This window comes from Festucalex cinctus, chromosome 16, assembly GCF_051991245.1.
Source record: "Festucalex cinctus isolate MCC-2025b chromosome 16, RoL_Fcin_1.0, whole genome shotgun sequence".
NCBI lineage: Eukaryota > Metazoa > Chordata > Actinopteri > Syngnathiformes > Syngnathidae > Festucalex > Festucalex cinctus.
Window position 1 is genome coordinate 24,655,444 of NC_135426.1, and position 22,880 is coordinate 24,678,323.

General features: G+C 47.0%; 4 protein-coding genes and 1 non-coding gene across 8 annotated transcripts in view; 1 reads left to right on the forward strand and 4 right to left on the reverse strand.

Annotated features, from left to right (window-relative positions):
- LOC144004083 (uncharacterized) overlaps positions 1 to 22,880 on the reverse strand; it is a 30,387-nt gene that overhangs the window by 3,760 nt on the left and 3,747 nt on the right. For 2 of the 3 annotated variants that reach the window (XR_013279197.1, XR_013279199.1), the window contains 3 exons: positions 20,634 to 20,738; positions 20,405 to 20,538; positions 11,726 to 11,860 (listed from right to left, as the gene is read on the reverse strand). The gene's annotated coding sequence lies outside the window, so the exon portion shown is untranslated. The remainder of the gene's footprint in view (positions 1 to 11,725; positions 11,861 to 20,404; positions 20,539 to 20,633; positions 20,739 to 22,880) is intronic. The other variant, XR_013279198.1, reaches the window with a different exon arrangement.
- rpl18a (ribosomal protein L18a) lies at positions 140 to 2,523 on the reverse strand. Of its 2 annotated transcripts, none has more exons than XM_077501018.1 (5): positions 2,367 to 2,523; positions 1,107 to 1,286; positions 689 to 818; positions 509 to 618; positions 140 to 276 (listed from the first exon to the last, which is right to left on the reverse strand). In XM_077501018.1, exons 1-5 carry the CDS (start codon positions 2,382 to 2,384, stop codon positions 184 to 186), a joined length of 531 nt encoding a protein of 176 aa, XP_077357144.1. In that variant the 5' UTR covers positions 2,385 to 2,523; the 3' UTR covers positions 140 to 183. The 2 variants fall into 2 exon arrangements, with proteins under 2 accessions (XP_077357144.1, XP_077357145.1); XM_077501019.1 differs by having other exon boundaries at positions 2,298 to 2,409.
- Positions 1,338 to 1,471, reverse strand: LOC144004406 (small nucleolar RNA SNORA68). Its single transcript, XR_013279348.1, has one exon. It is a non-coding gene; the product is annotated as a small nucleolar RNA SNORA68 (small nucleolar RNA).
- Positions 3,094 to 8,845, reverse strand: LOC144004077 (potassium voltage-gated channel subfamily A member 1-like). The gene has a single exon (XM_077501005.1). The coding sequence runs from the start codon at positions 7,425 to 7,427 to the stop codon at positions 5,973 to 5,975; it is 1,455 nt and encodes a 484-aa protein (XP_077357131.1). The 5' UTR covers positions 7,428 to 8,845; the 3' UTR covers positions 3,094 to 5,972.
- On the forward strand, positions 13,258 to 22,145 carry LOC144004075 (potassium voltage-gated channel subfamily A member 5). Its single transcript, XM_077501002.1, has 3 exons — positions 13,258 to 14,106; positions 14,600 to 15,717; positions 20,427 to 22,145. Exons 1-2 carry the CDS (start codon positions 13,471 to 13,473, stop codon positions 15,590 to 15,592), a joined length of 1,629 nt encoding a protein of 542 aa, XP_077357128.1. The 5' UTR covers positions 13,258 to 13,470; the 3' UTR covers positions 15,593 to 15,717; positions 20,427 to 22,145.

Below are 22,880 nucleotides of genomic sequence, written 5' to 3' on the forward strand. Positions count from 1 at the left end.
CTGCTGCCACGTTGGAAAAGCGATGGGAGCCAACAAGACTGCCTTATACGGAGCAATAAAAGAAATTAGGTTAGTGATGCTCAACTTAAAACACTTGTTTTGTTGTTGGACCAAAAAGGAGATGACGGAATGCAGGAAGTTCCAAACCAGAACAGCAATTTATTTGGATTTTGTCCAAAGCCTTTAGAAGAAAGTGTTTGGTCTCTTGGTGGTGAAGCGCGGTTTGTGCTGGCGGCGCAGGACCCGATGGGGCAGCGGGAACTTGATCTTGGAGTCCTGCGGGACCAAAGCAACATGACATGGTGAGTTGAAACAAACTAAAGGCAAACGCGCGCGTTTGTGTCGCCAGTTTCACAACCGCCAGACCACAAGACGACAACTCGAAGCCTGGAAGAGGAATCTGGACTTTTTCATCTGGCGGCTTTTTGTAACATCGGAGCGGCCCCACATGGAGGAGGGGCGCCCCGGAGAGAGAGCCGCCTCTGAGAAAGCGCGTGCGGAGACTCACGTGGAACTGCTTGATGGCGGGCCTGCGACACTTGTTGGCGGCGATCACCTGGACCTTCATGATCTGGATCGAGTGGGCGCGGGCGCGGTGCCGGGCGCCCATGTCGCGGTCTGTCGCGGAGGAGACGGCAAATTAGGGACGGGCCTAAGATGGGGTGGGGGCTCTGAAGTCCCGACTCACAGCACTGAGTGACGGCTCCGGATGTGGTGAGGTCTCTGTACTCGCGGTACATGTTGTGAGTGCCGCTCCGTGAGTCGTAACGCAGCCAGATGCCAAAGTTCTTCACCTTCAAGGGCGTCTTTTCGTGGACCTGCATGCACACAAAAGGGCAACAGGTTATGACAAATCGAATAGTAAACACAACCATTTTCATCATCAATTAATTGTTTAGCCATTGTTGAACTTCAAATTGTCCAAATCTTAAAATGTCTGCCTCTCAACTGTAAATCTTGTCTTATTTCAGTAGTGGTACAGGAAAGCATTTTGATTATCTTAAAATTAAAAAAAAAAAAAAAAGCTAAGGAAGAAAAAAAAAGTGTAGGAAACCTCTCCCAACCCCATGTAGCCCCAGCGAACATGTCACCACGACGATACATACCAGTCCACAGTAGACAGTCTCGCCGGACGCCTTCTTCATCTTCCTTAGTTGGGACACGAAGTACCAAAAGCGAGACTTGGCCACCACATGGTTGGGGGCGAAGATGCGCATGCGGTACAGTGGGGGGGTCGGGTTCTTGGGCGACGGCAGCAGACGCCCGATCACCTTGTACTCTCGCAGCTGTCCCCCAAAAACACAACATCACGGTTACGCCTTGATGGGCGAGGGATCACGTGTGAGGCCTTGGATTCACTTTCAAAAGGCACGGAAGAGTCCCGGAAAGGCGACAAGGCAAATTTTGCTGTGTGCATGCCACACTAGATCACACCACTGACATGCGTGTGACCTTTGGGTTTGGCTGCAAATGTCCTGCGCCAAGCTCATCACATCATTTTTCAACATTGTCAGAAAACATAAGATGCTTAGTGAGCTTTTTTTTTTTGTGATCCACAACATAGACGGTAAACTATAAATCACTCAATATATCAAAACTGATTTATTCACAACAAATGAATTTTTGTTGAGCTATCAGTGCCACCCAAGGTGTTCCGAAATACACAATGCTAATAAATACGTTGCTAAACCATTAAATTCTTGCTTTGCTACTTTCTATACGTAAAAAAAAAAAAGTAAACGAGCCAATGTAATTTGAGAATTAGGCATTGAAAATAATTGTAAAAGACTAAAGTAGGTGTTGAGCAGTTCGCTAGTTGCTTTGCCGACGTGAAAAAAACTGTGCAAAACGTACGCAGAATGTGTTAGGACAACAGCTCCAAGTATTGCATATTTTCTAGTACTCGCAGTTTATAAAAGCTTATTGAACCATTTACGGGGAAAAAAACAAAAATGGGCTCCGCTCAAACTTTCATACACACGAAATGTTAGCATTAGCTTCTGTAGCATTCAGTTCGCTCTGTGCACCATTTGGGCTCACTTTGCGTCAAAAAAACCCAAATCCAAGTGATCATTTTTTAAAGGTATGGAAGCAAAACTGAGAAGCTTTTCTCCCATCTGGGCTGCCTGCGAGCAGCGTGACGTCGCCTTTGCCGTCGTCGTCGTCTTCCACATGGTGCCGCCGACCGACGCCATGTTGCGAGTCAACAACGCCGGGGTGAAAAAAAACGAAAATGATCCACTTCCAATCAATTTTGAACCCACACGAGTAAACGAATAAGTCGCGCGTTTGCTTACAGATCAATATCGACGCGTGGGCATCGTTTGCGGTCGGCCATTAAGTAGAAAATTGGCAGTTTTACGTACAGTGCCGGACGCCTTCATGGTGTCTCGCTCACAGCCGCAGGAAAAGAGGAAGTGACGAGTCCGCACTGGTCACGTCTACACGGAGGAGGCGGAACTTCCGCTATGACAACGCCGAAAACGTTAATCCGTTTGTCACAAGAGTACCAAATTTAAGTTAAAAAGCTGTTAAAAACTTGTTTTAGTTTCTTATATTATTTTTGTGACCACCCCCCGACTCTATGTTCTATCCATCCATTATCCAAACATGTATGTTTTCTTAGCTTCTTCTTCTTCTTTTTTTTTTTAATTATTTCTTCATTTTTTGGTAAAGTGAGTATTTCTAAATACATAATGGCAATTTAAAATAGGTAGCCAGGTTGCTCTCCATCGTTTAAATTGTTTTTTAATTTAAGTGGACGGTTATTTGGTTACAAATAAAAAATGTGAAAACATTAATGAATAGTCTGCCTCAATGTTTACCCTATTTTCTTTTGTTTGGTATTTTGACATTGCTGTACATAACGAGTTGTCTCAACTCAATATTATTTATAAAGCAGTATTAAAGGTAGTTAAATAGACATGTTGCTAGATTGAGATTCCATCTGCAAAGAAGAACTGAGCCGACACATGAACCCCTAAAGCGTCCACATGAGGGCAGCATTCAACAAATATGAACTTTTTTATTAGCCTCTCTACTGCCACTTTGTGGAAGGTCACGGTTAGGATCAATTATAACTGAAAAATCATCAACGGTGAAAGAATTTATCGATCAGTAATTACAGAAAATCGTTCATCAATAGTGTCATGAATTTAAGGTGTAAAAGTCCGGTCCTTGAAGGCTTGAGTCCAGCATGTTTTAGAGGTATCCCTTGTTCAACACAGCTGATTCATATTTAAGCTCATCAGAAAGCTCTGCAGGAGACTGATAATTATCCTGATCATTGAATCAGGTGCGCTGGTGTAGAGAAACCTCGAAAACATGCAGGACTCAGGCCCTCGCGCGCAGGATCTTGACCCATGTGCTCTATTAGGACGTAAATGAAATACTTAAAAGAACAAGCATGCTTTTGGATTGGAGGCGACAACACTCAACAACATCTAAAATACAATCATAGCCCCAGATTTGCTTGTGTTCGAATGCTCACGTGCAATGCTAGTGTGTCAGTGTTGCAGATGTTAGCCATCAGCTCATTAGCATGTCTGGGCCGGAGGAGGTCAGCGAGAGGTCGCCGTGCTCCTGAATATTTCACGTTAGGCAAAGTGATATGCTGGCAGCCCGTGGGCCACTTCATAAACAAAAATAATAATAACATTTAAAAAACACTTTTAAAAATGACTTCTTTTTTTTTTTCATTTAAAGCAAACTTTCTAATTTAGGTTGAAATGACAATTTTCAATCATTTTTTTCAACATTCAGAAAGGGCGACATTCAGTAAACACTTTCAGGTAAGAGCTGAAGAATGATTTGAGTTTCAAATGTTAATATTAAAGCTTCTTCTACATCATCAATGCTCCACCAATGCATGTGCATCAGCATGAGCTTGACACAGAGGCTGCAGTTACGTTTTCGGCCAAAGGCGGCGGCTGTTGCGAGTAAAAAAAAAAGTTACTAACGCCACAAAACCCCTTTAATATCAAATAAATGGTTTGCTTCGCTCTAAGAAATGTGTTTACATGGAATTATTGTTTTTTTCAGGTTACACCAAATGAATTAATTTCATAAGTCAAAGCTAAAATACAATTGTCACATCAAATATTTTAAAATATTTTGTTGCGAAAAGTTGATAATTTCTTTCCATGTAATTTCCCTTGTCTTTTCCCGCCTCCTCCATTTTAGCTTCCTTTCCTGGTGCTGCTAATGCGTTAACGGAGGTCACCGCGACTTCTGGCTAGCGCGCGGAGCTGCTTGGTGTGCTCGGCTATTTTTGGCTCCTCCTCCTCCTCGTCTTTGACTTTGTAGCCGAGAGCACAAATGGGAAGTAAGAAGATGACTGGCTCATCAAGAAGTTTATTCAAAGTGTCGTTTGCACATTGCACGGCGCCACAAAAATACATCCAGGAAGGAAATCAGTGTCTGCCTTTTAATGGGCTGTAGGGGGGGGGGCAGTGCTATGTACACATAGAACAAAACTATTTGGAGTATTCTGGGATGTGGCTTGTTATGACAGGACAGCGACCACAGTAACAGAGTCACGTCCATCAACTTCATCAGACGCAGAGCACCTGCAGCGGCAACTACGACAACAACAAGAACAACGAGGTGACGCCTCGTCATATCAAGGCGAAGGCACTTGGTGCGACCGGGGGGTCAAGGGTCAAGGCACTGGACGTGTGCGATGATGAAGACGAGGAAGCATGCCGACAACGAGTGCAGTTTTCACAGTTTGCTGGGCGACTGCGGGCCTCGCCACCTCCCAAATGTCAACAAAGAGTTCCCAAGTTGCAAAATTCCAGAGAGTCTCGTGCGATTCTGGAAACTGGCAGGAGATTGCGCGCTCAAAATAGAAAGTAGCCAAACAAGCAAGTTAGCTTTATTTACAAGCTGACGCTAGCAGCTCAAATGTCCGCAATGTCATCACGACAAGCAAAGGTGGCTCGATCGTGCTCACGATGCTCATATCGTGACGTTCATGTTGCTCACGTGTCGTCTTCTTTATTGTGCGTTGACGAGAGCCGGAAATACAAGTGAGCTCAGGGGAGGGCAAAGTATGATCAAATATTTGTTGCAATTTTTCTCCCCCAAAAGTGGATGAATTCAAATGGATTTATTCATTATTTTTATGCACTGATTTCAGCAATTGGTCAATTGATTTTTTGTAAAGATACAAAATAGAATCGTAATGTGCAACAACTTTACAGTTCATATATTACTTAACTTTTTAAATGTAATAATTTATTATAATTAAAATTTCAGAAATTTTTAAAAATGAAAATGATTTAATTATAAAAATAAATCTTATATATTTCACATGTAGTAATTTTTTATTCATATTTGTATTCATCTCATACAACTGATCAATTGAGTTTTTGTAAATTACAAAAATATTACATTTTTTTTATGTACATTTAACTGTTTGTTTTTTTGTAAATAATGACCTAATCAATCACCATTAAAATAATTCTAAATAACCTAAAAATAACGTTTCATTCTATTAATAAACTGTCAGCTATTTTTGTGTATTTATTCATTTTTTAAAGCTATTCCTTTTTATTGAAAATAAATTACAAAAGCCTAAGCAAAACAATTTTACTTGTACATTTAACAATTTTTGTATTTTATTAAATAGGCAAGTTAATCACATTTAAACTCTGAATAAAATGAGAATGACTGTATTAAAATGATTTTAGATGCTCTTTTTTTTTTATTTATTTATTTTTGTTTATTGAAAATAAAATCGGAAACTATTGGGTAAATAAGCCAATGTCCATTTAAAAATGTTGTATTTCTCTTGTTAAACAATTGACCAATTACTCCCAAATAAAGGCATTCTAAAGATGAAGAATGATTAGATTTTTGAAACGAGCAAAGGTTTGTGCGCAGCCGGTGCTTTCATGAGACGACAGCCGCATCCGGAAAGGTCACAAACCAGGAAGCGGGCGCCTCAGTACAGGGGAGGGGAAGGCGCCTCACACGTCCGTCAGCATCTTGGCGGGGGCGTCGACACAGTTGGCGGTGCGCAGGTTGGCCTCGCGGAAGTTGTCGATGCTGTTGTCGGCGTACTCGGACTTGCTGAGCAGCGAGGAGGCGTCGTCGCGGTCGTCCGACAAGTTCCGTTGGCTGACCTGGAGCAGCTGCGCCTGCTCCTCGCCGTCCGTCTCGCGGTGGTAGAAGTAGTTGAAGTTGGACACGATGACGGGCACGGGCAGCGCGATGGTCAGCACGCCGGCGATGGCGCAGAGCGAGCCGACGATTTTGCCGCCGATGGTGACCGGGTACATGTCGCCGTAGCCCACCGTGGTCATGGACACCACGGCCCACCAGAAGGCGTCGGGGATGCTGGTGAAGTACGACTCCTTCTCCTCGGCCTCGGCGAAGTAGACGGCGCTGGAGAAGAGGATAACTCCGATGAAGAGGAAGAAGATGAGCAGGCCCAGCTCACGCATGCTGGCCTTGAGCGTCTGGCCCAGGATCTGCAGACCCTTGGAGTGGCGCGACAGCTTGAAGATGCGGAAGACGCGCACCAGCCGGATGACGCGCAGGATGGCCAGCGAGGTGGCCTGCTCGCCGCCGCCGCCGCCGCCGCCGCCGCCCTTGTCGTCCGAGTCGTCGGCCAGCTCGGTCCCCAGCGTGATGAAGTACGGGATGATGGCCACCACGTCGATGGAGTTCATCATGTTGCGGAAGAAGGCCGTCTTGCTGGGGCAGGCGAAGAAGCGCACCAGCAGCTCGAACGAGAACCAGATGATGCACAGCGTCTCCACCATGAAGAAGGGGTCGGCGAGGATGTCGGCGCGGCGGGCGGCCGTGCCGTTGCCCGCCGCCGCCGCCGCCGCCACCCGCCGCCGCTCGCCCGCGTCCTCCTTCAGCTCGGGCAGCGTCTCCAGGCAGAAGATGACGATGGAGATGAGGATGACCATGACGGACACGATGGCGATGCCCCGCGCCGGGCCCGAGCTCTCCGGGTGCTCGAAGAGCAGCCAGATCTGCCGCTGGAACTCTTTGTCGGGCAGGGGGCGCTCCTCCTCGCGGATGAAGCCCTCGTCCTCGCGGAACTTCTCCATGGCCTCGGCGCCCAGTTCATAAAACTTGATCTCCTCGGAGAACATGTCCAGCGGGACGTTGACGGGCCGCCTCAGCCGCCCGCCCGACTGGTAGTAGTAGAGAATGGCGTCGAAGCTGGGCCGGTTGCGGTCGAAGAAGTACTCGTTGCGCAGCGGGTCGAAGTAGCGCATCCTCTTCTTGGGGTTCCCCAGGAGCGTGTCCGGGAAATGCGCCAAGGTCTTGAGCTGCGTCTCGAAGCGAAGCCCCGACACGTTGATGACCACGCGCTCGCAGCACTCGTGCCCGTCGCACTCGTCGTCCTGCGGGTGACCCGGCAAGGTGGCGCACTCGTCCGCATTGTCGGCCGACACCACCGTCATCCTGGTGGGGGTGTGGGGTCGGGAAACGGGGGGGGGGGGGGGGGGGATTGGAGGAGGGGAGGGGGGCGTGTGGGGGGGGCGGCAACCGGGAAGCGCGAGTTCCGAGCGGCGGGCTCCTATTGAGCCTCCATCGTCGCCGTCGCCGTCATCTCGGTCACGTCACGGGTGGGAGATCTGCTGGACGCGCTCGTCTTTCGGCGGGATGAAATATTCATGGCGCTGCGTCGTCGAGGTGTCGCTTTTCCGCGCCCGCCGGCCAATGACGGAGCCGCATGCCGCCTGCAGGTGCCCACACTGCGGCATTGGCGGCGCAAGGAGAAGACCGCCGAGAAGACCGAGGAAGAGGAGGAGGAAAAACCCTTCAGCGTACTGCGGCTCCGGGCGGGCTCATCGGAAGCATACTGTGCTGGTGAGGAGGACGAGGAGGAGGAGGAGGACGACGAGGAGGGGAAGGAGAGGGCGGGAGGAAGAGGGGAGGCGGGGGGGTTCGACGCAATGCAGACATGCATTTGGCGCCATGGAGAGAGAGAGAGAGAGAGAGAGAGAGAGAGAAAGGGGAGAGGCAGAGAAAAGGGGGAGACCGAGAGTGAGAGAGACAGGAGAGGAAACAACAGAGAGACAAAGATTGAGAAAGCGCACGAGCGAGAGAGGGACAGAAAAAGAGTGAACGGCACAGAAAGATAGTCAGAAACACAGAAAGACAAAAAGAGAAAAGGACAGGGAGAGATAGATTGAAAGTGAGAGACAAAAATAGGAGAGATGGAGTGAGCAGGATCGAAATAAGTGAAAGACAGAGATAGAGAAGGCGAGAGAAAGAAAGGAAGTGAGCGATAGAGATAAACAAAAATTAAGACAGAGAAAAGTAGAATAACAGGTAGAAAGAAAGGGATAGAATGAGTGAGACAGAAGGGAGGGGGACAGAAAAAGAAAGTCAAGGACAGAATGACAGAGAGAGAGAGAGAGAGAGGGGAAGGTGAGAAAGAGAGAAACATACAGCGAAGGAAAAAAATAGTGCAAGAGATACAAAATAGACCAAAATAGAATGAGAGTCCAAGAAAGGGACTGAGAGAGAGAGCGAGAAAGACAGGAAAACAAAAGGACAAGGACAGAAGAAGACGAGAGTGAAAGAGAGAGAAAAGTTGAACAAGAGTGAGAGTGGGACAGGACAGAAAAAGTGAGGACAATGAGACAGAGACAATGACAAGCAAGGAAGAGAGAGAGAGAACTCGAACGAGGGATAAAGGAAGGATAGAGAGAGTGAAAGAGCGAACGACTGACAGAAAGACAGCAAGAGAGAGACAGACGGAAAAAGAGGAAGCTTCTCTTACCCGTCTTCCCTTCATCCTTCCTCTTTCTCTTTCCCAGCCCAGTAAATATTCCCTGTTGCCATGGCAACGAGCCTCCGACCCCCTAACCCGATCCCACCCGACACGACGCGACGCGACTATACATGCAGATGAGTTTCCCGAGTAAGCGTGCTTCAGCAAGGTCGCCCATGCGACGACTCGCCAACTCGTCAGGTCACCTGAGGTCACCACAGGTGCAAGCGCGGAGTTGTGGCGACCCTTGACCTCACGGGCCCTTTAGGAGCGCCAAAAGTGGACCAACAAAATTCACTCATTCAAAAAGGAGACTTGTATGGGGGTGGCCATTTTTCCACCTGTCGACTGAAAATGACATCACAGTTACTCAGGGCTCAGGTAACGACCAATCACGAGTCACCTTTTTTTTTTTTTTTTTTTTTCTGCTGAGTTTGGTCTTGTGACGTTCACAAGCTGGCAGAACCCTGAGCAAATGTGATGTCATTTTCAGGTGACAGCAAGTGGCAAAATGGCCGCCCACTGAGATGGGATACAAAACTAAAAGATTTTACTGCTTAATTCATATTCCACAAATGTAATATTATTCAGAATACAGTGTTTAGCATACAATTGTTAACATTTTTTTTTCTTTTACTTGACAACCTCTTTTAAAAAAGTTTTATTGTCATGTTTATAGAGTTCAAATTTATTTTACCAGTAATTTATATATTTGTTAATAATATCAATAGAAAATGAAATGTGAAATATACGTTATGTAACTATAAATGTAAAATTATATATATACTGTAAAGAACTAACGTGGAAAATTGTTTATTATAATAACACAATTCTCATCCTTTTGTTTGACGTTTCTAATGATTTAATTAGTCAACTAAACAGGTTTCACAATTAGGAGCCCGAGGTGACCCGTCGGTTGCCATTCGATGAATTTGGTCATGAGCTTTGAGCCGTGTAATGTCGATTAATCGCACGATCTACGACGCACCCTGAAAAGAACGAGGTACACGCACGCATGTTGTGATGCGTACAAAATGTCAGCTTGTTCCCATACGCTCCTACGACACTGCAAGCAGCAGCTGTGAGGAGGAACACCCCCCAACCACCACCTCCGCCCCATTCATAAAGGCACACGGTGCTTATATAACGGATCCCCTCATTAGTCACGACTATTTTTAGCACGCATAGAAAAGTGTGCGGCCAATTTGTCCTTCAAACGCACGGGCGAGCTATTCTTGGCAGCATGTCATAAACATGCTTAAGCTAACGGGGTCACAGAGATGGCAGAGGTGGGATAGACGTCTGGAGATATACAGTAAGTCACCAGATGTTTATTTGGACTAGAAGCTCTTTGGTAGTTCGGCCCATGCTCAACTGAACTAAGCTCGGCTAAACGGCAGTGACATTTTGGAAGCAATCAGAACACTCAGCCTGTCTTGAGTGAGGGTGAGACGTGTCAAAGTTTTGTGAGAGCCACTGAGCAGGAACGACACAAAAAAAGGGTACAAATATGCTAAGTGAAGGTAAGTTGAGGTACCCGTTGATCATCTATCAAGTACATCAGCTGAGGTATATTTGGACTGTATGTGCCTTTTTTAGCTTCCTCTTTATAAATAAATAAGCTAAGCTAGGCTAAGCTAAAGAGACATTATCTTATCAAAGTGATCCAATTGCTGAGCAGAGCAGCATGTGGAAAGTGAGGTGTCTTGTTCTCACATGAAAAATTCACGTGCCGCTCCTTGTCTTGCTTCTGCGTGACGTCCTGCGCCTCATTTACATAGCCACGCCCCCTCAGCACCCGCCCTCTCCCGGCTCATTTGCATAACACAGCCAGCGTGAAGGTCAATGTGAAGAAAAACAGCAGCCGGAGAGCCACAAAAAGCGCAACGGCGCCGCCTGCTGGCCCGCCGTCACGTGAGCGGCCCGTGGGCGGCCCTGCCGCGTGGCGCATGGCAACAAGCGTGTTGCCATGGCGACCGGCGCTTAAAAGATGCCCAAAAGTCAGGAGGACGCAAAACAACAAACGTGCTCGTGGCGTCACAACAACAAGACGAGACAGTATTACAACTGCACAAGAACAGGATGCGCCGCAATTACGTCACAACTGTACACTAAATGCCTGATGTGACAGTGTTACAAGACAAGATGGCGTTACACCAAGACAAGACAGTGGAATAAAGACACCACGTGATGGCGTAACAACATCACAACAATGACAACGCCACAAGATGACAGTCAGACAAGTGTTGCCGTAAACCGAGAGAAAAAACGGCGTAACAAGAGCACGGGACGGCGTAGGCGTCACCGTTGACCTCACAGCAGGTGGACGGTGTGACAAGAAGAAGACAGCAAGGACGACTGTGGAGTCCAGCTGTGACTTTTGCTGGTCTTGGGCATTGTTTGCCTTTTTGTGGCCTGTCACTGAAATGCTCGACATGTTCATGTCGACTTCCTGTGTATGTGTATGAGAAATCTTCCCGAGGGCCTCTACACACTCTGAAGAGGGAGGGGGGTGGGGTGGGGGGGGGATGGGGGGTTGACTTGTGAGGAGCACAGGCCACCGATTGGCTCTCGCTTCCTGCGCTCCCATTTTCCACTTGAGCGCTCATCCAGCACACACGCACCACGTGCTAAGCTAACGGCTCCTTTCTGGCGCTCACGATTTTCTATTTTTTTTTCTCCGAATCTGCCAGTGATGCTCGTCAAACAGCAGGGGGCGCCGCTAAAAGAGAGACATGTTTGCCCACCATCTTGACACGCGCTCGGAGAAAGACGTCGCTGTGGCTTTAAAAAAAAAAAAAAAAAAAAAAAAAGAGTGCGCGTGCGAGACGGACGGATGCATTTGGCTGCCTTTTTTTTTTTGCACTTAATCTGTCTTTTAATCTGCGACAGGAAGTGAACACTTCAAGCGAGGTGGCGCTCGCGTACGCAAACGCGCAAACGCGAGAGGGTGTTTGCGACGCCTCTCAGGTGACTCACGTGACGGCGAGCGCCTGCGATTGTGCGCCAGCTGTTAGCGGTGACCTGTTGCCATGGTGACCGTCTCCATCCCAGTTTGCATCCGGAAAGACTCGACTGGCTGCAACTCCCATGTGCAGATGCGCGCACACAAGCCTGACAAACAACAAACACAAATATTCGTATTATTCAAAAGTCAGCATCATCCATACCACTTTTTTTTTCCCACAGAGATACCAGTATGAGTATTCTCGCGTATTCCCGGATACTGAGTACCAATACTAGGAGTACTTTTGAATAGGGATGTCCCAATCACATTTTGGCAAGATTATGCAATTTGGTTATGTACCTCACTTTTTTGGTTGCTATGTGAGCTTTCAGAAGACAATAATAATGATAACAATATAAATAAATAAATACTAATAATAAATTCTGATCCTAATAAGATGATACCATCAAATGAAAATAACGTGATTGGACAAGCCTGCATTTAATGACGATTTGCCCATGTATGTATAACAGCTGCAGTGTAGCGCCACCTACTGGTGAGGATGACTTGCTAAGCCAAATAAAAATAAACTTTTTTTTTTTTTTTCTCCAAATGACGTCATGTTGAGTGTGTGATGTCTGACTGGACCTGAACTCACCGCCTGTCAGCCCGAATTAAAGCAGCCTTGTGTCATGCTGCCCTCGAGGACCAAAATACACGCAAACACATATAGTGCACGCACGCACGCACGCACACGCATCTTGTGTATGCAGGAAAACACTGCACTCGTGACATTATTTGTAAAAAGGTACTAATGGTCGCCTCCTTTGTGTGGACGGTATTGCCTGCGGGCCACCTACTACTCACGTTGTTATTGTGGTGTGTGCGCACGTGTGTGTGTGTTTTTGGGGGGCAGTGTTGGTTAATCCAAGGGGGGGGGGGGATGCTGATCATGATCAGGCTGCTGCGTTAGATAAAGAAAAGGGATAAATATAGCATTCATGCTTTGTTTTCTTAATCCGACCGCAGGGCGAAGAAACTAACCTTTTAAATAGGTCACTGTGTATGTGCGTGCGTGCGTGGGTGTGTGTGTGTGTGTGTATGTGTCCACTGTAACTTTGGATGACTGAGTACATTTGAGGTTGGTCACTCTTAAAGGGCCAGAATGGACAAATCATCCAGTCCAAGTCGAAGATAAGGCAGAATTTCGCAAGTGAAGAACTTCATTGTGGCTAAAATGCCATCAAACCAAGACATTGCCTAAAGTTGTGTGCGTGTGTGCGTGTGCGTGCGTATGTATGTGTGTTGATCTGCCAAGCAGCACAAAGACAAGTGATGCACGCGCATTCGTGTCATCTTATATAAGATGACGAGGACATCAACGGGCCTGATTTGCATGACTGAATCATTTTTTTCCCCCACATTGAACTTAAAAAAAAAAAAAAAAAAAAAAAAAGACGACGGTGACATGAAGATGTTTGTTGATTGAAAAAAAATAAAGAAAAAAAAAAGAGAATAAAGAGAGAAAAGAGCGAAAGAGTCAGCCGCGCGCACATGGGGGTGGGCGGCGGGTCGGGGGCGGAGGGGTGCTCGCGAGCTCGGGGGTGGAGAGACGCCGTTCCTCTGGCGTCCCTGGCATTCGCACTCCACTCCTGCATCGCGAGCGTGTCGTGTCCTCTTCCTCCTCTCGGATGTTCCGGGATGCCGGCGGGCTCCATCAACAAGTGCGCGTGAGGAGCGAGCCAGCCAGGAACGGCCGGCGCGGCGCGGCGCGGCCATGGAGGTGGCTCTGGTCAGCCTGCAGGAGAACGGAGGCGCCAACAATGGAGAGCAGCAGCAGCTCCATTCGGCGCTCATGGACGACTTGGGCAAGGAAGTGAACGCGCCTCTTCATCAGCATCACCAGCATCCTCATCCTCCCCTGCCTCCCGCGTGGAGGATCAACGACATGAACAGCGCGCTGAGCTGTAGCGAGAACGCCATGGACGCGCTGCTGCGCGCCGACCACAGCCCCCACGTGTTCGACGACGAGCTCCTGGACCTGGATCTGGACTCGGACAGCAACGAGCGCGTCCTCATCAACATCGCCGGCCTCCGCTACGAGACGCAGCTGGGCACGCTCAACCAGTTTCCCGACACGCTGCTGGGCGACCCCGCCAAGAGGATCAAGTACTTCGACCCGCTGCGCAACGAGTACTTCTTCGACCGCAACCGGCCCAGCTTCGACGGCATCCTCTACTTCTACCAGTCGGGTGGCAAGATCCGCAGGCCCGTCAACGTTTCCATCGACGTGTTCGCCGACGAGATCCGATTCTACCAGTTGGGCGAGGAGGCCATGGAGCGCTTTCGCGAGGATGAGGGATTCATTAAGGAGGAGGAGAAGCCGCTGCCGCGAAATGAGTTCCAGAAGCAGGTTGGTGTCGAAAGCCCTTCCGGCATTTATTCCGGATCCGTGATATCCAGCTTATTAGTATGTTTGTTTGCCATTTGTCCTCATCGGTTAGGCCAGATAAACACAGAAAGATGATCAAGCTGTTTTCATCCCGGTTCTACCACTTCCAAACGCCAGACTATTATCATGTCCTCTAAGATTGTCCCGGGAGATGATTCTGTGGGGGCTTAGGGTAAGGGGTGTCAAGAGTGGATTTGTCGGGTCTGAACCGTGTCAGGCTAATAATCTAGGAAAGGGGTTCAATGTTTCCCACCAAAACTCTTCGTGTATGGGGAAAGCCGACGTCTCGTAAGTCACGACTCCGTGAATGATGACATGGAACGGACTGTAGCCAATCAAAGAAGCGCCGTGACTCACCTAAACCTAAGCCTTACTGGTCAGGACAAAGACTGTAATAGGACACAAACTCATCTAGGTCGGTTCTAGACTTAATGCTGTGGTGGTGTGTTGGCAGGTGTGGCTGATCTTTGAGTACCCAGAGAGTTCGAGCCCGGCGCGGGGCATCGCCATCGTGTCGGTGCTGGTCATCACCATCTCTATCATCACCTTCTGCCTGGAGACACTGCCCGAGTTCCGGGACGAGCGCGAGCTGCCGGTGAGCGGGCGTCCAGACAACGGCACGACGGCACGGCCCTCGCTGACTTTCAGCGACCCCTTCTTCATCATCGAGACCACCTGCGTCATCTGGTTCACCTTCGAGCTCTTCGTGCGCTTCTTCGCCTGCCCCAGCAAGTCCGAGTTCTCTAAGACGGTGATGAACATCATCGACATCATGTCCATCATGCCCTACTTCATCACGCTGGGCACCGAGCTGGCCGAGCAGGGCCAGGAGCACCCCAACGGCCAGCAGGCCATGTCGCTGGCCATCCTGCGGGTCATCCGGCTGGTGCGCGTCTTCCGCATCTTCAAGCTGTCGCGCCACTCCAAGGGTCTGCAGATCCTGGGCCAGACGCTCAAGGCCAGCATGCGTGAGCTGGGCCTGCTCATCTTCTTCCTCTTCATCGGAGTTATCCTCTTCTCCAGCGCCGTCTACTTCGCCGAGGCCGACGAGCCCGAGTCGCACTTCTCCAGCATCCCCGACGCCTTCTGGTGGGCCGTGGTCACCATGACCACGGTGGGCTACGGCGACATGCGTCCCGTTACGGTGGGGGGCAAGATCGTCGGCTCGCTGTGCGCCATCGCTGGTGTGCTGACCATCGCGCTGCCCGTGCCCGTCATCGTGTCCAACTTCAACTACTTCTACCACCGTGAAACAGACCAAGACCAGTCGTCGCTCAAAGACGAACCGGCGCCACCTGAATCCAAGGGTGCGCCGGGTCCAGAGGGGACCAAAGAGTCATCGGGGGCGCCGGTTGGCGGCAAGAGTGATGTCAAGGCCAACAGCGGCTTGGACCTGAAAAGCTCGCTGTACGCTTTCTGCCTGGATACGCGGGAAACCGACTTGTAGGCACATGGGACGTTGTACAGACTTTGACTTTCAACACTTACCTGCCTCGTGTGCGCTGTGCGTGCGTGAGCGTGACCCCTTCCTCTCAGGTTTGGTTTGGATCCGGTCGATGGAACTCATACCAGGTCAGTGAACGCCTCATGATGACACCATTAAGTGGTTCGAGAGTTGGGAATGAGTCTGTGACGACCAGTGCAGTCACTGTGCTCACGAAAAACAAGGGATCTTTCGTTGACATCTAGCTGGAGTTCTGTTCCGCTGACTTTTCCTTGGTGTCATTCCCATCCATCCATCCATCCATTTTCTTGACCGCTTATTCCTCACAAGGGTCGCGGGGGGTGCTGGCGCCTATCTCAGCTGGCTCTGGGCAGTAGGCGGACTGGTTGCCAGCCAATCGCAGGGCAGGTGTCACTCTCCCTTCCTCCAATTTGCCATTCCTCCAACCTCTGGTACTCAAACAACCCATTCCCTTCTCTGACTTCCAGTTCCTCCAAATGGCCGGTCCCCACACTTCCTCCTGCTCCTACTTTCCATTCCCCCAATTTGTGATTTCTCCTTCCAACTAGTGTTAATTTTATCCACCATTTTTTACATTTTGTCTCAGTTTTAGTCCAATTTCAGTCACGCTTGTTAGTTTTTATCTCCGTTAGCCAACTTCATCACTTTTTTATTTAGTCCATTTTTAATCGACCATAAATGTAGCATTTTAGTCTATTTTAGTCCATGAAAATTGTATTCATCTGTTGTTAGTCAACAAAAACAATCATTTTACTCCTGTATATATTTCAGTGTCAGCACATTATGTTGAATATTTCAGCTCTAAAACTATTTCACATGAAATTTTCTCATCTTTTTTGATGAAAAACAACTTCACACACAATTACAGTGGCTACAATGGCTCCATGCTTTGAGTTAGTAAGTTAGCCAGCATTAGTTAGCGGTCAGATACATAACTATAATTTGCTTTTTTAATTTATTTTTATTTTTTTATTTGTATTTTTTTAACATTCACCGTGAATCCACCTCCTGTCTGTCCCATGCGCTTGTGCTATGTGTCACATGACGTGACAGATTAGCAGAGACAAGATTTTACAAAATCATATATTTGTCTCATTCTTGGTCATGAACTAAAATGTCCATAGATTTTAGTCTAGTTTTTAAGCGATGAAGGACATTTTTGTCTCGTTTTTATTAGTCGCCAAAAATGCATAGCTACTGATTTAGTCCCAAGTTATTGTTTATTAATGAGTGTTTTAGTCTGGACTAGTCTATAGTTTAAGTCGGGTAAAAAAAAAATGTGCGTTGATGAAATGATTTTTGTTGAATTTTCGTTGACGAAATTAACACTACTTCCAACTTCCTGTTCTTGTTTCCTCCCACTCGTTGTTGATGTTTCATTGCATTTCCTCCTCCATGAAATGGCGACAAACCACAGTGACGCCACTTCCTGTCATCTAAAACGTTCACCTGCATTGGCACCACATTGACTGGGCAACGTTTTTAGCGGCAAAGAGGCGCGGGCGCAGCATCTGGACGCGGCCGAGCGGAATCGGACGCACACCTTGCCCCCCCCCCACCGCGTCTTTGATTACTTTCATGTCACTTCACGCCGTAATTGCACCGTTGCCGCGGCAACCGCGCTCACACAAGTCGCGCATTTCACACTGCCGAACGCACACAAATGTGACAGATGGATGCACGCTAATAACGCGTCGTCGCGTGTTCGGCGACACGCAATCATAATCGCACCTTCATCTTCCGAGGCACTTTTATGCAAATGCAAAACTAACGGTGATTCGTGGGGGGACAGCAAAAGATCCTCCTCGCGCCGCTCCGAGTGTCCTTGAACGCCTGCCGTGGTGTCGTGCGGCGTCGGGGAGATTAGAAAACTTAAAAATATCTCGTCAAAGCTGTCGAGTGATCGACGTCTCGTTTGGCTGCTGACACTAAAACTGCGTTGGCTTTAATCCCTCACTTTATTTCCATAATCTCCACCACGCGCACGCCATTCATAGAAACACACACGCCACATACACAAACATGCACATACCACAACCATACACACACACACACGTTTGTCTTTATATCATAGTGGGGACATCTCATGGACATGACGCATTTCCGAGCCCCTTACCCTAACCTTGACCATCACAACTGACCAACCAAAACCCAATTCAAACCTAAACCCTAAAACCAAGTATTGACTCTCAAAAAGAGGTCTGAAATTGTGGGGACCACCAAAATGCCCCACATGATCAAGTCAGTCCCCACAATGGTCGTTAAACCAAGAAAATCAGGCGTGTACGGGCCCCATAATGAAGCAAAGAGAAAAGCACACACATACACGTACACAAACTCACAACCAATCACACGTTCATAAACCAAGCGCACATTGCCAAACAAACGTGGCCCCTAAAGTGCGCACCAACAGAACGTCGAACCCAGAGGAGATCGTGTCCACTTCCTTTATGTGAGTTGTAAGCTGGTCTTGTCAGAGTTCGGGAAGCGCTGGAAGCGCTCGAGACCATGCCATGAGGAGGAAGTTACATAACACGTGCGCGGACGCACACGCATACATGCGCGCGGCGGCGGTCCTCAGCTGCAACCTCACTACTGCGAGGGAGGGAGAGAAAAAAAAAGATCCCCACTGAAGAAAATGGAGGACAAACGCCATTTGATGATGTCATTGTGGCGTGACATCATGGCTTGATGACATCCTCAAACCTTGCGGATGCGTCGCAAACTGCAAAATGGCCGACGACGACGCGCTTATGTAAGCTAACAGTTTAGCCTGGCGGCGGCTAGCTTTGGTTCATCGTTGGTCACACATACGCACGTACACAAACAACACACGCACAACCGACAACATGCGCACAAGCAAACACACAACGAACCAATCACACACAGAGAAACAACCGCACGTGCACACAAAACAGCACACAGGAAGGGAAGAAGCGAGTCAGCCGTCACGTTCCGTCAATCCCACAGCCGGCTCGTCATTATCTATAATTAGCGGGAATCACGTGGCCCGGTGGCGCCCCCTGGCACACGGCGATGATGGCGAGCGCCCATGCGGAAACTCAGATGACGTCCGCGCCGCTTTGTGTCCTCCTTTTACGCTCGCCTGATCCTTTTCTTCCCGCCGCCTTTTAACACGCACGCACACGCGCACCTTCGCAGCATCCCGCCGGCGCACGACGACAACATGGACGCTTACTGAAAAGCGGGACCTTAATTGACAAGCGGCGCTGAAGCACACGCACACCTCGCCACGATCACAAAAGCAAACATCGCCAGCCCCGAAGTCCTTCACTCGTTCCCGTGTTTACACGTTTGTGTGATTCATTAGTTGTGCGTTTGCAATTGCTTGAGCGCTTCGAATCACCATCTTGACCTTGGGCAAGACGCCGAACCGTAAATTGCCCCGATTGACGCATTAGAGGCCTACTACATAGTTGGCGATAAAAAACTCCCCTGGCATTGATTTGGGCGGAACAAATGAGTGGATGATTCTGACTGCCGACTCCCTGATGACTCCAGAGATTTTTTCGGGAACTATCGAGGTCTTTGCGAAGCGCTGGCGTGAAAGCCAAGTGGGGAAAGCGGCGGGTCACGCTGGATTTGTCCCAGCAGGCCTTGCATATGCTGCACTGGATTAAAGTGATCCCAACTTAATGCCCCGGAGCGTGCAATCATTCATAACTAGCGCGCGCGGCGGTGGCGGCGGCGGCGGCGGCGGCGGCGGGCACGCGGGCAGCCCGACGCGCGCCGCCATCTGCCGCAACGCCGCGGATTAACTTCCAGGAAGATGGACGGGGGAGGGGCCAAAACAACAGAGCCGGCGACATACGATACGACGCAATCGAACACACAAAGAGAGCAGAAGTGGTTCGAGTTGAGTTATTAAACCGTGTCATCTATCCATAGAACTCAAAAGAATAGAACAGAGTGATGTGAGATCGCGTCGAATGTGGGAGACAATTGAATAGTCAGATGTAGCACACTTCACAAGCATATTACGGACCCTTCATCTGACCATTAGCGTGGATTTTAAACATAGAAGGGCCAAAACATGCCTTGTGTAAATTAAACTGCACTAAAAAAAAAAAATTAGCCATCAGAGGGTGCTAGAACTGCACAAATGGAAACCTGACTTTTTTTTTTTGAAACAGATGTGCTCCATTTAATATCGTGACATGACAATGAAATATTGTGGCAGTTTTAATATCGCAAAATCACGATATTGCCATGATCATTACATCCCTATAATCTATAAATCGATTATTGCAATTTTTTTTACTTAAATTTAGAAAATACTAATCGTTAAACTTGTAAGATTTGTATGAAAATGTATTTTTCTTATTTATCTGAAACTTCAGGCTTATAACTGAGGCAAAAAAACAAAAACAAAACTGAGGCACTGTATTTAACGAACAGGTTTCAATCTGTTTCATGTTTGAAAAGCGTTGAAATAAAATATGAAGGCTTAATGTTCCATGAATATAACATTCGTCCGTGCTTAAAGCGTGAACCCTAACCCTAAATAAAACGTTGTGTTGAATATTTCCATCAAAAATCTATCGCAGTATGTAGCCGAGCCAAATTTTTTTAGCACCTCTAGCTGGATTCGAATCAAGTCAAATGTTGTGCGATTGTACAATAAAATAAAATAAAAAAAACATAGAATAGAATGGAGTAGATTTGAGCAGCCAACTCGAGTACAGAGAATGCCCCGGAATACGGTAGAATTGAACAATAGAATCGAGTAGAATTTAAATGTGAGCCAAGACATCATCAATGTGTTTCACGTACCTGTGTTTGTGTGTCCCGACAGAGCGGATGACCTCAGACCCCTCACCTGCTGCAAGCCCCGCCCCCTCCGGACCTGTGTGCCTTGGAACCAATCAGCGGTCGGCCGGCGAGGAGGAGGTGCAGCCTCGTCGTTGCTGCCAGGAAACAAAAATCATATTGACTTGCTTCTTTTTTTTTTTTTCTAAAAGCCATACGTCGTCGGACGACGGCATGAGGCATTTCCACGCACCGGATGCATTTGAGGACTCTTTCTATGCCGCGTGGCCTCCTCCTTTACACTTCCTGTTGCCGCACATCAAAATCCCCGACTGACTTTTCACAAAATAAGGTGCTGCTGAAAGAAAAAGAAAAAAAACACAGCCAAGGGTAAACAACATGGACTATATTTTCACACGAAAAGTATCACTGGTAGAAGGAAGCGGCAGTGGGTCAAACATGGAGTATATTTTCAAAATAAAAGCTTTACAGAAAAAGGAAAATCAAACATGGACTATTTTTCCACAATAAAGTGTCACTGAGGGAAAGAAGAAAGCAGCCGTGAGAAAACATCCGAACTGGGCAGACTTTTCACAATAAACAAGCTACTGTAGGATGGAAGGACAAGAGGTCAAACAGAGTATATTTTTTAAAAGTAAAAGGGTTGCAAAAAAAAAAAAAAAAGCAGGAGTAATGGAATATGGATTATATTTTCACATTAAAACGGCTGATGACGAAGGAAGGAGCAATCAACAAACGTGGACTATATTTTCAAAATAAAAGTGCTGTTGAAGACGGAAGCAGGAGTAAGCAAACAACTGACTTTTCACAATATAAGTGCTACAATGGGAAGGAAGGAAGAACCTGCTGTCAAACGGGAGTATATTTTCAAAAAAAAAAGAAAGCAGGAGTAATCAAACAGAGAATATATTTCCACAATAAAAGTGACGCTAAAGAGGAAGCAGCAGGGATTTAAACAAACATTTTTTACAATTAACACACTAAATGGCAGGAAGCAGTCAAAATTTACTATTTTCCACTATAAAGGCGTCACCCATCATCAAACGTGTATTTTCAAAATGAAAGTGTTGCTAAAAAGGAAGCAGCCATATCAAACATCACAGATGTTCTAACTTTTCATAACAAAAGTGTTTCCTTATATTAACCCCAACCCCAGGAAGATATTTTTACAAAAAGAAAAAAAAAATAACGTGCACTAAAAGGAAGAACTCAAAACTTGCCTAAAGTTTCACAATAAAAGGGTCACTTTAAAAAAAAAACAAAAAAACCAAAAAAAACACCCATGATCAAACATGGAGTATATTTTCACAATAAAAGTACATTGTCAGATGAAAAGTTTTGCTGAATCGGAAAGTGGTTAAAGTTTCGTTTCGTTTGTGCAACTGATACGTTTCACTGGTCAGCCGCGTTTGCATCTCCAAAACAAACAAACAAAAAAAAGAAAAAGAAAAAAAAAGAACAAAAAAAAAACGAAAACGTGGGCGCTTCATTCATCTTGCTCTTCCTGTTACTGTTCATATTTGTCTTTGGACTGGTGTGCATGTTCTCCCTGGTTCGTGCGAGACGCAACACGCATGTTTGGGCGCCCTGCCCTGTCCAGTCCAGTTCGTCCCTTTAATTAATGACTCCTCCCACTTTACGACGCTGCCAAATGGGTGTGAAAAAGCCAAATGTTTTTGTGTGCGCGTGTGTCGTGTTTGTTCAATTGTTGATTATTGATTGAATAAAATCACTGCCAACTCTGCTTGTCGGTCTTGTTGCATTTCTTCTAACGTCCACCAGATGGAGCCATTTACAACCCTATCAATTCATACACGTCATTCCCATTTCCACTTCTGGGATCAGGTCTAGTACTACATACACTAAATGGAATATATGAATTGAAAAGAATCAAGTTGAATGCAGTAAAATGTGGCCGAGTACAATATAGTACTGCATAACAGAGTAGTAGATTATGACTTACCCGGAATATGCAGGGTTAGACGGTAGTTTTAAGTTGTAATACCACCATTCGCCACTAGATGACATACATGGCTTTGTTGCACTAATACGGGATCTAGTACCGTACTACAACGTGAGTAGGCCTATGTTTTTTTTTGTTTTTCGAATTTGGAATAATGTACAGAACTGTATCTCAATAATATTATAATTTTGAGTGAGTTGCTTTTCCGAAAATAATTAAATACAAAAGTGTACAAGAAATGTACAACACTTCGTGTTGCATTTTAATGTATGAAAAGTTTGGAATACTGTACACGAGAGTCAAGTAAAGTAAAGTAGACTGTGACAAAGTAAGAACAGTAAAATATAATGGTGTACAGTTAGGACTTTAAATATTGTACTCCATTTATTAAAAATGCACAATGCTATTAAACCCACTCCATTCTATTCTAGACTATTCCTACATAGCTCATTCTAGTTTAATCTACTGTCTTTGCTCTTTTCTACTCAGCTCAACTAAGACGTCAGTTTCTGCTGC

Excerpts from the sequence above, each read along its gene's own strand:
- rpl18a (XM_077501018.1), bottom strand. Across the intron at positions 819-1,106 it reads AGACTGTCTACTGTGGACTG|GTCCACGAAAAGACGCCCTT; the intron begins GTATGTATCGTC and ends GTGTGCATGCAG. Across the intron at positions 619-688 it reads CGGAGCCGTCACTCAGTGCT|ACCGCGACATGGGCGCCCGG; the intron begins GTGAGTCGGGAC and ends CCTCCGCGACAG.
- LOC144004077 (XM_077501005.1), bottom strand. The coding sequence starts at position 7,427 with ATGACGGTGGTGTCGGCCGACAATGCGGACGAGTGCGCCACCTTGCCG.
- LOC144004075 (XM_077501002.1), top strand. The coding sequence starts at position 13,471 with ATGGAGGTGGCTCTGGTCAGCCTGCAGGAGAACGGAGGCGCCAACAAT. Across the intron at positions 14,107-14,599 it reads GAAATGAGTTCCAGAAGCAG|GTGTGGCTGATCTTTGAGTA; the intron begins GTTGGTGTCGAA and ends GTGTGTTGGCAG.